The sequence below is a fragment of the Syzygium oleosum genome, unplaced genomic scaffold (assembly GCF_021117445.2).
Source record: "Syzygium oleosum isolate NSW1041296 unplaced genomic scaffold, Sole_v2.1 Sole_v2.29, whole genome shotgun sequence".
Classification (NCBI taxonomy): domain Eukaryota; kingdom Viridiplantae; phylum Streptophyta; class Magnoliopsida; order Myrtales; family Myrtaceae; genus Syzygium; species Syzygium oleosum.
This window is the reverse complement of record NW_026607513.1, coordinates 2938571-2951452: the sequence shown is the minus strand read 5'-3', so window position 1 is coordinate 2951452 and position 12882 is coordinate 2938571. Positions and strand designations below refer to the sequence as shown.

Sequence of the window (12882 nt, the reverse complement as noted above, 5' to 3'; positions counted from 1 at the left end):
CAGAATCAGGCAGTGGTGGGGTTCAAGCAGAATTTCAGGAGGTTTCAGAACAAACTGATTCGGGAAAAGACCATAATGCTGCTATTGAACAAACTTCTATCCATCCATCTCCCTCTTTAGTACCCGACCAAGCTCCTGCGAATGATCCTGAGGTAACCATTTCTTCTCCACTCTGTGATAATTTAAATAGCTGCAAGACATATATTCTTCATGATAGGCACAACAGGGGGAGGGCACCTGATAGATACTCTCCCGAAGTCAAAAATCGAAGATCCAAGTATCCTATAGCCAACTATGTGTCAACAAGAAGATTATCAAAATCATACAAAGCTTTTATTGCCAATGTCTCAGCTGAGCCTGTTCCCAAGAGAGTGGAGGATGCTATGAAGGATCCTAAATGGATGGCAGCCATGAAGGAGGAGATGGAAGCTTTAGAAAAGAAAGGAACTTGGAGACTAGTAACTCTTCCAACAGGGAAAAAGGCAGTGGGTTGCAAATGGGTTTTCACGATAAAGTATAAGTCGGATGGGTCCGTTGAGAGATATAAGGCACGACTCGTGGCAAAGGGGTATACACAGACATATGGAGTCGATTATAAAGAAACATTCTCTCTAGTAGCAAAATTAAACACTGTGAGAGTTCTGTTATCTTTAGCAGCTAATTTAAATTGGCCCTTACATCAACTTGATGTAAAGAATGCATTTCTTCATGGGAATTTGAAAGAAGAAATTTACATGACAGTCTCACCTAGATATAGGTGTAATGGCAACCCAAATGTTGTGTGCAGATTGGAACGGTCTCTCTATGAACTGAAACAATCCCCCCGTGCATGGTTTGGAAGATTTTGTTTAGCTATGAAGCAGTATGGATATGAGCAGAGTAATGCCGATCATACCTTGTTTCTGAGGCGGCGCAATGAGAAGGTAACTCTTCTCATTATATATGTTTACGATATCATTATTACAGGCAATGATCATGTGGAGAGTACAAGACTCATGTCTAGACTGAATGGTGACTTTGAAACGAAGAATCTTGGAGAGTTAAAATATTTTCTAGGAATTGAAGTAGCAAGATCGGAAGAAGGAATTTTCTTGTCTCAACGGAAGTACGTGCTAGATCTTCTTTCCGAAGTCGGACTGCTGGAGTGCAAACCAGCTGATACTCCAATAATACAGAATCATAAGCTTCACGACAGTCCATATCAAACTAATGTAGATAGAGATTGGTACCAACGCCTTGTAGGAAGACTAATCTATTTATCTCATACCAGGCCTGACATTGCATATGCTGTAAGTATGGTAAGTCAATTCATGCATGCTCCCAAAAAGGATCACATGGATGTGGTTGTTCGAATCTTGCAATATTTAAAGGCAGCCCCGGGAAAAAGTTTGTTTTTCGGAAAGCATGGTCACCTGGATGTAGAAGGTTATAGTGATGCAGATTGGGCAAGAAATGTTACGGATAGGCGGTCAACTTATGGATATCTTACTTTGGTGGGAGGAAATCTTGTTACATGGAGAAGCAAGAAGCAAAAAGTTGTGTCCATTTCGAGCGCAGAAGCTGAGTTCAGAGGAGTTACAAAAGGGATATGTGAACTGCTTTGGTTAAAAAGGTTGATGATTGAACTGGGTTACCCTCCAAGAATAGGAATGAGACTCTTTTGTGACAATAAGGCAGCTATAAGTATCTCTGAAAATCCAGTACAACATGACTGAACTAAACATGTAGAGATTGATCGTAATTTCATCAAAGAGAAGCTAGAAGAAGGGGTCATTCAAATCCCGTTCATCAGATCAAGTGATCAACTGGCAGACATGCTAACTAAAGCTGTATCTGGGAGGGACTTCAAAAGCTCACTTTTCAAGTTGGGTATCAAAGACATTTTTTCACCCACTTGAGGGTGAGTGTTGGCGTGAGATGTCAATTAGCTGATTGTTGTAATATTTTATTTTAGGAATAGATTAGCACCATATTAGAAGGGATCGTTTTGTTATTTGTGAATATCCTGTTACCATATGAGTAGGACGAAGTTTAGACCAAACTTGTATATGTATCTCTATTAAGTCATTGCAATGATAAGAAGAACATATTCTTTTCTTCATAAATTTCTTTTCCTCAGAGGGTATTTGTAGCAAAAGGCGTGTGGTCCAGTATAAGGTGCTTCTCATCCTCATTCAACCCAGAGAAAAAGATTTGACATTTGTTCGGGTTGAAACGCAGTCCTGTGAGAGTTGCAAATTCGTTTAGGGCGTCTACAGGGCAAAGGACGGAATCTACATCTCCATGGGAAAATAATAACAAGTCGTCTGTGAAGCATACGTGTATGATTCTACAGCCGGACCCTTGGCCATTGTTTTGATGAGGGAAATGTAGGAGGAGAGGGGTTTTCTTTTTTTTTGTTTGCTCGGTGATGATCGATGGATGTAGCGAACTTGCAAAGTCATATAGAGTGCCACGGTCAACGAAAATTTAATTAGGGGAGTCAACCATGTACAGGTGGGCCCAATAGTCGGTCGTGGTGAGTGGGGCCCAACATATCTTAGACCAGTGCCTACTGGTCAGATTCTCAGGAAATCGTCACACTTGCAATTTTACGCGCCTCTCTCTCGCTTTCCCACTTTTGCTCTTTCTTTCTTTCTTTCCACTTTTTGCTCATTCGCTTCTTGTTATGTTTTGCAAGATTTGCACGACATGATTTATCGAGAAGGAAAAACTATACTGTGTTATGGCCCGTATGTTGAAGTCGAACCGTAAAGTACTGTATGGTATGCTCTTTCTAAAAACTGGATCAAGCAGTTAATATTTTGTTTCGTCGGTTTGTTACTCCGTTGAAAAATCTTTCACTGAACGCTGCGTTTCGGATTTTATTAGAGGAGACCTGGGTCATGAGTCAAGCTTGGACAGAGAATGTCAAATGCATTTATTAATCCCAATTTAGATCTTACACCTTGACTCGATATGATGTCAAACTCGATAATACTAACTATGCAACGACAACTCGCAAATATTGAAGTTAAGCTATGCCAGAATTTAATCAACGACGCAACTTCAAAGTACGTCAGAATTTAATTAATGACGTAACTTGAATGAATATGGCTGGAATTTAATCAATAGCTATACTCTAAACACAGCGCCGGAATTTAATCGACGACACTGAGCTAGTGGCACAACACTGGAATTTAATCAACAATGCTGAACCTGATAAGGATCCTCGTCGGAATTGAATCTACGACACAGAATCTGAAGACTATGACTAAAAACTACTCCTAAGGTACTTAAGGATAAAGGTTAAATAAGAGATGTGTTGTGTTGTTGAAGAAGGGTCCCTTCTACGTTGGTAGTCCTTGAGTATTTATAGAGCAGCTTGACAACCGTTCCTTGAAAGTCGTTTTCCACTTCCTTACGTTTCGTGCTTTAACTGTTTCCTGACTTGTCGATATTATTTACGCTCCTTGGGCATCACGTAGTAGCTAATTGTCTTCCACGTGTCATTTTATTTCTTGTTATCCTTGACGCCCACGGTCATGTCTTTACCTTTTGACACGTGTAAATGAATTTTTCACCACGTATTACCATGATTTTGCACAAAACTCACGATTCTGAACTTTGTCGACGTCACGTGCAAAGCTCGTGATCTGGGACTCGACGTTACGTGCAAGGCTTAGATTTGTCGACATCACGTGTAAAGCTCGTGATTTTAAACTTGTCGACACCTTTATGACATGTCCTGTCGACAACTGCCTCTGGGCCTGACTCACGGCCTTTCTCATATTTTTGCCATGTGGGCCGTACTTTATATCTTTTGTAACTTGTGGATGGCCCATTCCCACCAAGGGTAATTTTGGGTGTCAACATATGCCCCCTTTTAAAAGGAATAAATTTGAATTTATTTCTTTTAAATGTGTACCTTGTCTATGTATGAATCCCTAGGCGATGATCATGCCTTTCTCTCCTTTGACGTCCTTTCGAGCAGTCTCTACGAATTCCTCATCTAATACCCATTAGACACATCACCTCGTATCTTCCCCGAAAAGTTTTGGCTTTTCCAATCGTCTTCTCCATCTTTTATTCTTGTAAAAACCTTGTTTCATCGTCGCGTCTTCTTCTTTCAACCGTAAAAATCCTTTCTTGAACTTTTTTGATCGCTTCTCATGGCGTCCAAAAAGTCCGAATATTCATCCAGCGATTACATCGCAGCTTTTGATAAGTTTAAAGACGATCCGCATGCTGGTAATTGCTTCTTTCATTTACTGAAAGTTGTCGAGGGTGAATACAACTGTTTTTCTTTGGGTCCCAGTTTCATGGACCATCTCAATATACCTGTGAATCTCCAATTCCACTTCCCGTATAAACACAGTGAGACCTTGGCACTGCAACATTCCTCTATTACGGATGTGTGGTCCACCGGGTCTTCTCGATTTTGAAGTTTCCCTTCTTACGAAAAGGATTTTCACAAATGGTTTATTCGGCTAAAGGCTGATCAAGAAACTCGACTTTTATGGATAGCTGCTGGAATCAACATCGCTCTTGAGGTCAGTATGTCATCTTATGACCTAGAACGTGGATTATTGAGCTCCGCCATCACTTTCTGGTCCTCTTCCAGCAACTGTTTCTTTTTCCCTTGGGGCCACATGTCCATCACTATGCTCGATGTCTTTACCATAGTGGGCTTTGAATTGGTTGGTCATGCCGTCGAGGATTTGCCCGTACTGTCCACTCCCTTCATCTCTGAGGACGCCTTGGCATATAGCAATTTCTTGTCCCGATTTTACCGAGCTTCGGGTCCTGTTACTCAAGATGAGCGTCTTTTTTTCTTACTCTTTTGGCTATCAAAATATGTGTTCTACAGTCCTGCCCTTAAAGTTTGCAAGGACTATCTGCAAATTGTCGTGGCCCTAGCCACGGGACAACGTCTTGCCTTGGCCCCGCTCGTTCTTGCAGTTTTGTATAGAGGCTTCACCCACGCCTCTCGAGCAATGAAGTTCGGGGACTCTGGAACCATTTCAAGCGCTTTTTTGATACTTCAAGCATGGATGGCTTTGTATTTCCCTTCTCTTTTTGGTAAAAACACTCGTCATCTTCCCCATCTATCTTTGCAAGGGTATAGACAACCTATACCTTTACCTCTGGGCTGTCGATTGCTGTGTCGTTCTCCTCGACATATTTCTTCTTTAGCGCCTCCTTTTGTCTTTTATCTTCGGATTCTTCTTGAACTGAATCATGACCAAGTCATTTTCTTTAAGTATGGTCATGGAGAATTTGATTATTTGTTCAATCCAGCTCGATTCAACCTCTATAGGCTTTTTTGGACTTGTGCTTTGTCTGCAATAGATCTTCCCATATGGACTTCATTGAAGGGTCGATTCTATCCCGGGTTTGAGGTATATTCTCCGCAATATTGTGCTAGGCAATTTGGACTCTGGCAAGCAATTCCCATGCCAATTCCTTACTCAATGGGCTTCTCGGAAGGAACCAAGAAGAAAGAATATTCTCTCAAGAATCGAAGCCCACTTCTCTGTTGTATTAAAATTGCCAACACAATGCGTACCCATTATAGTGCGGACCTCTCTAATGTCTTCAGAGCCCATCCAGGACACCTTCCTGAATGGCAGACTTGGTGGTATTCCTTTGCATTTGAGAGTACATACGAAGAGGCTCTCCGGTCTGCAATTGGTCGTGTGAAGAGGAGTGGTCCTAAGAAACCGATTGCTCAAGGTATAGACATCATCACTCTATGTTCCTATTCAATTTCATTCTGGCACATCTTCTAACCTTCCATCTCTTAATTCAGAAGCAGAAAAAGACTCTGATGCAGAGGATGTCGACACTGCAGAAAATCCTACTGATGGTAAATCTCTGTCTTTCTCTGTGCCAGCCCATTTTGTCCCTCTTTGTGTTAGTTGGTTACTTATAAGGTCTTACTCCCTTTTGAATTGTCTTTGGGATAAATGAAGAGGAGACATTGGAAGAGATGGTATCATTATTGAAAAGGAAAAGGAAAAGATCTTCTCCTCCTTCTTCGAGGAAGAAATCCAGCACTTTATCTGTCGAATCGTCTGCTAAGCCGGTCGCATGCGATGTGATTTCTTGAGAAGCTCTTGCTTCTTTGGATAAAAGTTCAAGGGATAACATCTCTATTCCTATTCAGAATCTTGTTACCATCTCGGCATCTATTGGCCTTCCTTCCGTCGAGCGGGTTATCAATCTCTCAGTTCCATCAACTAGTATTTCTCACACCACACCAGCCACATCTACCTTGATACCACCCAGCGACATTGTTACTAGTTTGATGGTATCCCGGGTACAGCTCTTTTCTCAGCCTGGTTTATCCACTCTTATGACCCATGGTAAGCTTTTGTTGTCGTATGGTATATTCTGCTCGTATTGCTTACTTGATTTATTTATTCTTCTTTTCTTCCCAGTCATACCAACTATTGTTTCCACTTTTGCTCCGATCCTTAATTCTACCGTAAGGACCACTGTTGCTCTTAATATGGCTGGACGTGGGACCACCATGCCTGAGACTGGTACATGTCTTTCAAACTTTACGTTGTTTTAAATTTTAATTTTGATACTGAGATATCACTCTGGCTTTACAGCATATGGTCCGTCGACAAGTATTATGGCTCAACGGACCACTATTCCAGCCACTGTGGTCAATCCTTCCACGGTCTCTCCGTCGACGTCTACTCCAGTGTTTGTGACGACTAATTCTGCCGAGGCTTTATCATCGACATCTGTCTCACCAACTCCTGATCATCAGTCGACTACTGCTTATACGGGCAAGGCAATACACGCTATAAACGAAGCTGAATTTATTTTGGCATTTAATCCATATGACTTATCGCCTCATTCTGGTCAATCTCAACTGGCCATTGTCAAGAAGAAAATGGAGTTGACGCGCTTTTTAGACTTCTCTATAGGAGGATTTGCGAGGATGTCGTATGATGCCGCAGCCTTAGAGCAATTCAAACTCCTCATTGAGTGTCTTGGGAATAACAATGCCGAAGTTGTGTCTATTCTTCCTTCAGCACTCAGAGAACAATTCAGAGTTTTCTCCCAAGAGTTTCAGACTATGTTTGATAAGTATCAATAACTCTTGGGCCACGTACAAAAGGTGTCCATTCCCACAGAAATACATGAAGAGCCAGCTGATATTGTGAAGAAGGCTAGTGAAACAGTAAGCACTCGTCGTGAGTCTCTTCGGACTATTGCGGACGAAGTAAGTGTCCTTGTCGAGGAGGAAAGGCGTCTTATGGAAATCCTCGAAGGAATTCGTCGACGGCGGGAGGCGAAGCTTCGTCAACAGGCAGAAATTGAGCAAGAACTGCGTCACCATGTTGGTGTCTTGAAGAGTTTGAAGCAACAAGAGCACGTACGAATAGTGAACTCCGTAATAGAACGCCATCAAAATAAAGGCGCATGTACTTTAGAGATGAGTAGATTAGAATCCCAATTATTTTTGCTCCAACGAGGGATTCATGACTTTCTGTCGGATAAATATTCTCTTTAATAAAATATCCTTATCTTCCTTGAGTGTCCTACATGTGCCACGATTATTTATAACCAATTTTAATAATGGATTCCGAGCCTTGCGCCTTCATTTATGTGCACGTCACTAGTTAGTAGGCCTAACTCGTCAGCCAAATGGATTAGTATAAATACTTGATAGCCGTTAGTAAGTTTCATCACTTGGCCTATCATAATGGCTAACTCTTCTTCTTCCCCAATCAATGCTCAAGCTCTCCTTCGCCTGAATTGTTTTGAGAAACTTCGAAGTTTCGAAAGACAAGGGCACCTGTCCCTATCCTTTATGGATTACGACGCAAAAGCTTGTCACGTGATCCTGGGTCCGTACTTCAAATCGACACCTCCACCATCCATCTTTACCGAGCATTTCCCTCGTCATTACAAGGAGGCACTTCCTATTAGTCGATCTCGACTTAGCATTTCTGCCTGGACAACACCAAAATCTCGCTTCAACTCGTATCCGTGCTATGATGAATAATTCTCTCGGTGGTACCAAAGGATGAAATCAGAAATGTCCAGCATTTGGAAAGCGGCAAAGATAGAGGAGGCCTTATCACTGAGCTGTCTTTCCATAGATTCCGTGGAATATGGGCTTATCGGAGCTCTTTGCTGTCTATAGTCACCATTCACTAATTGCTTTTTCCTGCCCCCTGGTCCGATAACCATTACTTTGCTTGACATGTGGTCACTGACTGGACTATCACCTTCCGTGGAATTTTATAATCAGAAGTCGTGGTCATGTCTGGATTTTTATGGTTCCTCTTTTGTTGATCTCTCATTTCCTGATTTCATCAAGAAAGTTAGTAAGCCAAATGGACCCGTTATGCCTCAAGAACGTGTTGCATTCCTGCTTTGTTGGCTCTGTCGATACGTCTTTTGTACTGCCTCCGTATCATGCGGACTTATGGACATCGCATATGCCCTTACTCAGGGTGTTGATGTGGGGTTAGGTCGAATGGCCTTGTCCGCCTTGTACAAAGGCCTAACTGATGCACAATCTTTATTAAATAGTGCGCATCCTGACCCTTTCATTGGTCCACTGTGGATACTACATGGTTGGGTTCGATCATATTTTCCTCATTTGTTCACTTCTTATGGTTCTATACCCGTCGACTGGTATGATGCACATAAACAACCCATTGAAACTGTTTTTGGACCTTGGAAGTTCTGCAGCATTTTCCTCCAGCTAATTGGAGGACTTCCGGTCTTGGAGTACTTTCTGAGTGTTCTACTTACCCCGAAGGACTTTACTTTTCATAGGTTTGGCGTAAACTTTGTGTGTGATCCATCGACCGTACAACATGATACCTCAATATTTTGGGCAAGCATTCTTGTTCCTACCGATCTTCCACTGAAATTCACTTTTGGGAAAAGATTTTCTATTGGCTTCGAGGCATACGACCCTCATTATTGTGCTCATCAATTTGGATTGGTGCAAGGTATTCCTATGCTAATCGTCTACTCGATGAACTTTCCTTATCTTCCGTCTCCTCGGAATGATACTCTGTCATGCTACATTGAGGTTGCCAAATATATCCTGGGACAGTTCAAGCTTGTCGACAATTTCGGCACTCCGTATGGTTCGATATCATTTAATCAATGGTGGGATGAATACAACATCTTGATTTTTCCTGAAGATATAGACTCTGCCTTATCGAGGATTATCCTGCTCCCAGTGGGGTTGCTACATCCTTTTAAGAGATTTCCTACGTCAGATATACCCTTATCTCCGAGCACGCCATCATTATCTTTCTCTGACGTGGACGAATTTCTAGGCGAATCGATGGATGAAGTGAGCTCTACTATGGATCATTCTCCCTTTAAAACTCCTCAAGTTAACAACATTAGAGTCCTTGGGGGTAAACGTCCTTTGGTAAGCAACTCTTTTCCCCTTGCTAATCATGATGAAGTCCGCTCGAAGGGGACTCAACTTTGTGAGCTCCTAAAGGAAGGGTATGACGTCATTTGCGATATCCCGGAGATCGAAAGCAAAGTCAAGTCTTTGCTTGACCATCTGACTACTTTACCATACCCTTTACCTTGTCGAGCTTTAGACTTTGCACTCCATGAATTCTCTGGTTCATTTGATGTGACTATAGAAGCTTTTAGGGCAGGGCTTAAATATATTAATTTCATCGAGGGCAAAGAGAAAACCTTGAGTCTTCAAGAAGAAGAACTAGTTGAGGCCTGTAAGGTTTTTGAGGCATTCCGTGTTGATGAAAATATTTCTCTGTCGACGCTCTTTGATCAAAGCAAGGCTATATTAAACCTCGAAGCGACCATAAAGCAACTGAACACTGAGGTAGAGGACAGCCAAGCCAGAAAGGACGAAATCCTAAATCCAACTTCACGACTTCGTCCTGGGCCTTGAACAGCATTTTACTTAGTTTACGATTAGTGCCATCTATTGCTTTCTTTTTCCATGTCATTAATGCCGAGAATGGCCCTGATGTAAATATCTTCATTGCTCAGCTTTTCCTCTTATTTGAATAATCATAGTCTGCACCTACTTTGATGACCTATATGGCATTATTGACCGAACTACCCTCTCTTTATGTTTTCGAAAAGACGTCTGTGCACATTCTTCTGTATTTACATTCATTGAATCAGTACGATGCGTAATCACTTTATATCGGTGTGATTTACTTCTGCCGTCGTATGGATATCCGTCCGAGTAGTATTTGAATCCCATCGGTACACGTGTAAATCATCGGACGGCTACGAGTAATCATCGGCACGTTTTTCCTCAAATCTTGCTTCGTAACCTTCAAGGAGTAAATGCCCATTACTCACAACGTTCCGGTCTCTATATCTTGGACTAATCAATCGGATACGATCGTGCCCTTCGAGATATTCGTCACGTCAGTCAATCTTCTCGTACCGATTCGTAGTAATTCTAGACTCCAGTTGCGGGCTATAAATAGCACGTCTATTTGTGATCAGGACTTCAACATTCGACTTCGAATTTTAACCCCCAAGCCTTTAGAAAAATCCCCTTTCTTCCGTCATGTCAATCATCGATGGAATCCAGTGGCTAGTCACCAGGCTTAGGTGCTCGGAATTTCAAGGCCTTATGGAAGGAGATCATCTCCTACCTAAGCCTGTCCTACGCCGCTCTGGTCATCAAACCTCAGGCGGTAGCCAGGGTCGAAAAGTTGCTTCGCAAGGGGAGACCCAATAACCTGCCCTCTGATCATCCCTTCCTGGCTGACTATGAGGAGTTCGTGACCATCTTCGAGCATGGGGTGTCCCAGTTTCAGGACAACGGGAGGGCTATCCATACGTACTTTGTTATGGACCGCCTGTCCGAGAGCATCAAGGAGGAAGCTCAGCATGCCGATGTGGTATACAACACACTTTGTGACATGTAGGGTCAACTTCACTCTTCCCATGAACATCTTAACAAATACCGGGAACCGATTGTTGAGCGGATCCGAGGAGCGGAGAAAAAACTAAGGCGAGGAGTCCCCAGCCCTGAAAAGGATGAACTCGAGATGGATGTCTCGATGGATTCTCGTTGTGAAACCTTTGTCACCTCCACTTCCACATCCCTAGACCGAATGGCCGAAAAATCGGATGAACTGGTGGAGTCCCACCTTGAAGTTATCCGAAAGCTCAACAAACGGCTGTCGAACTTGGATGAGATGCTCCCCAAACTCGAGGAGGCCAAAGAACGGGCCGAGGTGGCGAACCAACGCTTAGAGGAGCGGATGCAGTACTTCGTGGTCTGTTTTAGAGAGCACGTTGGTCTCGACCTGGGAGAGTGAAAATGGCTAGCAGGTCTGGATTCGGAAGGGAGGAAGGAGAGAAGAAAGGAAGGAAGGAAAAGAAGAAGAAGGGAGGAAGAAGAAGAAGAAGCAGAAGAGGGAGAAGAAGGAAGAAGGAGAAAAAGAAGAAGATGGACGTAGGAATATTCTCTTCTTTTTTTTAAATGATATGTTTTTTGGCTTATGAATGAAACCTACTCAGAATTCTCAGTCTCTTCTTCCTTCATATCTCGCGTTTCCCACATAGTAGGATAATATTTTTTTAAATACTTGCCATTAATAGTACGAGGAAATTCATTTCCGTCAATATGCATTAGTCGATAAGCATTTCCAACAAATGCTTCGGTTACCATGAATGGTCCTTCCCAAGTTGGTGACCATTTACCAAACTTTTCGCTGTCCAAACTTGTAGGTAGAATGGTCTTCCATACCAAGTCGCCAATTTCAAACTGTTTACACTTCACATGTTTATTATATGCTTTGGCGACCCTATCTTTCTGGAGGATTAGCTTTTCTAGGGCAATCGCTCTGTTTTCCCCCAATTCATCGACGTTGGCAAACATTAACTCGTCATACTCCTCCTTAGCCAAGTCATTTTGAAGTCTGACTCGTAAAGACTGAATCGTAATTTTGACAGGGAGGACTGCTACTTGTCCATAAGTAAGCATATATGGGCTAGTTCCGGTGGCAGTCTTTTTAGACGTTCTATAGGCCCATAATACAGTCGACAACAACACATCCCACTCTCTGGGATTATCCTCCAGATGTCGTTTAATTAATGCAATGATGGCTTTGTTGGAGGCTTCAGCTTGACCATTGGCTTGGGCATAATAAGGAGTTGAATGAATCATTTTAATGCCTCTAGACTTGGCAAAACTAATCACCTCCTGCCCAGTAAAAACCGTGCCTTGGTCCGTAGTTATAGATTCTGGAATGCCAAATCGATGAATAATACGCTCCTCGATGAACTCCTTCACTGTTTTTTGCGTTATACTCTTATACGAGGCTGCTTCAATCCATTTGGTGAAATAATCGGTAGCAACCAGAATGAAGCTGTGTTTTCTTGATGAAGGGGGGTAGATTTTTCCTATTATATCCATAGCCCAGCCCCTAAACGGCCAAGGTTTAATAATGGGTTTCATTATGGCTGCAGGAACATGTTGAATAGGTCCATACCTTTGGCAGGCTTCACACCCCTTAGCATAACTTATGCAGTCTTGGGTAATAGTCGGCCAAAAATAACCATGTCGACGCAATAACCACTTCATTTTTATCCCTAATTGATGGGCCCCACATATGCCTTCATGAACCTCAGCCATTGCTATCACAGATTCTTATCGTCCCAAATATTTGAACAATAACCCATCAACAGTCTTCCGATATAACTCGTCCCCAATCATTAAATAATTGAAGGCTTTTCTTTTGAAAATTCTATCAGTAGAGACTGCGTTATTGAGATACTCTATAAATGGGGCTCTCCAATCTTGGACTACCATTTTGTCGACAGTCGTGTCGTCGACAGGAATTTCTATCAACTGTATAAACATGACTCTATTGTCCATCGATGGTAGGACCTTGGTTTGAG

The 12882-nt window shown here is 42.4% G+C and overlaps 2 protein-coding genes across 2 annotated transcripts; one reads left to right on the top strand and one right to left on the bottom strand.

Moving 5' to 3' along the window:
* The first annotated feature begins 854 nt into the window (after window positions 1-854).
* On the top strand, window positions 855-1715 carry LOC130135204 (uncharacterized mitochondrial protein AtMg00810-like). Its single transcript, XM_056303759.1, has one exon. It carries the CDS (start codon window positions 855-857, stop codon window positions 1713-1715), a length of 861 nt encoding a protein of 286 aa, XP_056159734.1.
* Window positions 1716-11491: 9776 nt separating this feature from the next.
* On the bottom strand, window positions 11492-12397 carry LOC115677823 (uncharacterized). Its single transcript, XM_030601034.1, has one exon. It carries the CDS (start codon window positions 12395-12397, stop codon window positions 11492-11494), a length of 906 nt encoding a protein of 301 aa, XP_030456894.1.
* Between the last annotated feature and the right edge of the window lie 485 nt (window positions 12398-12882).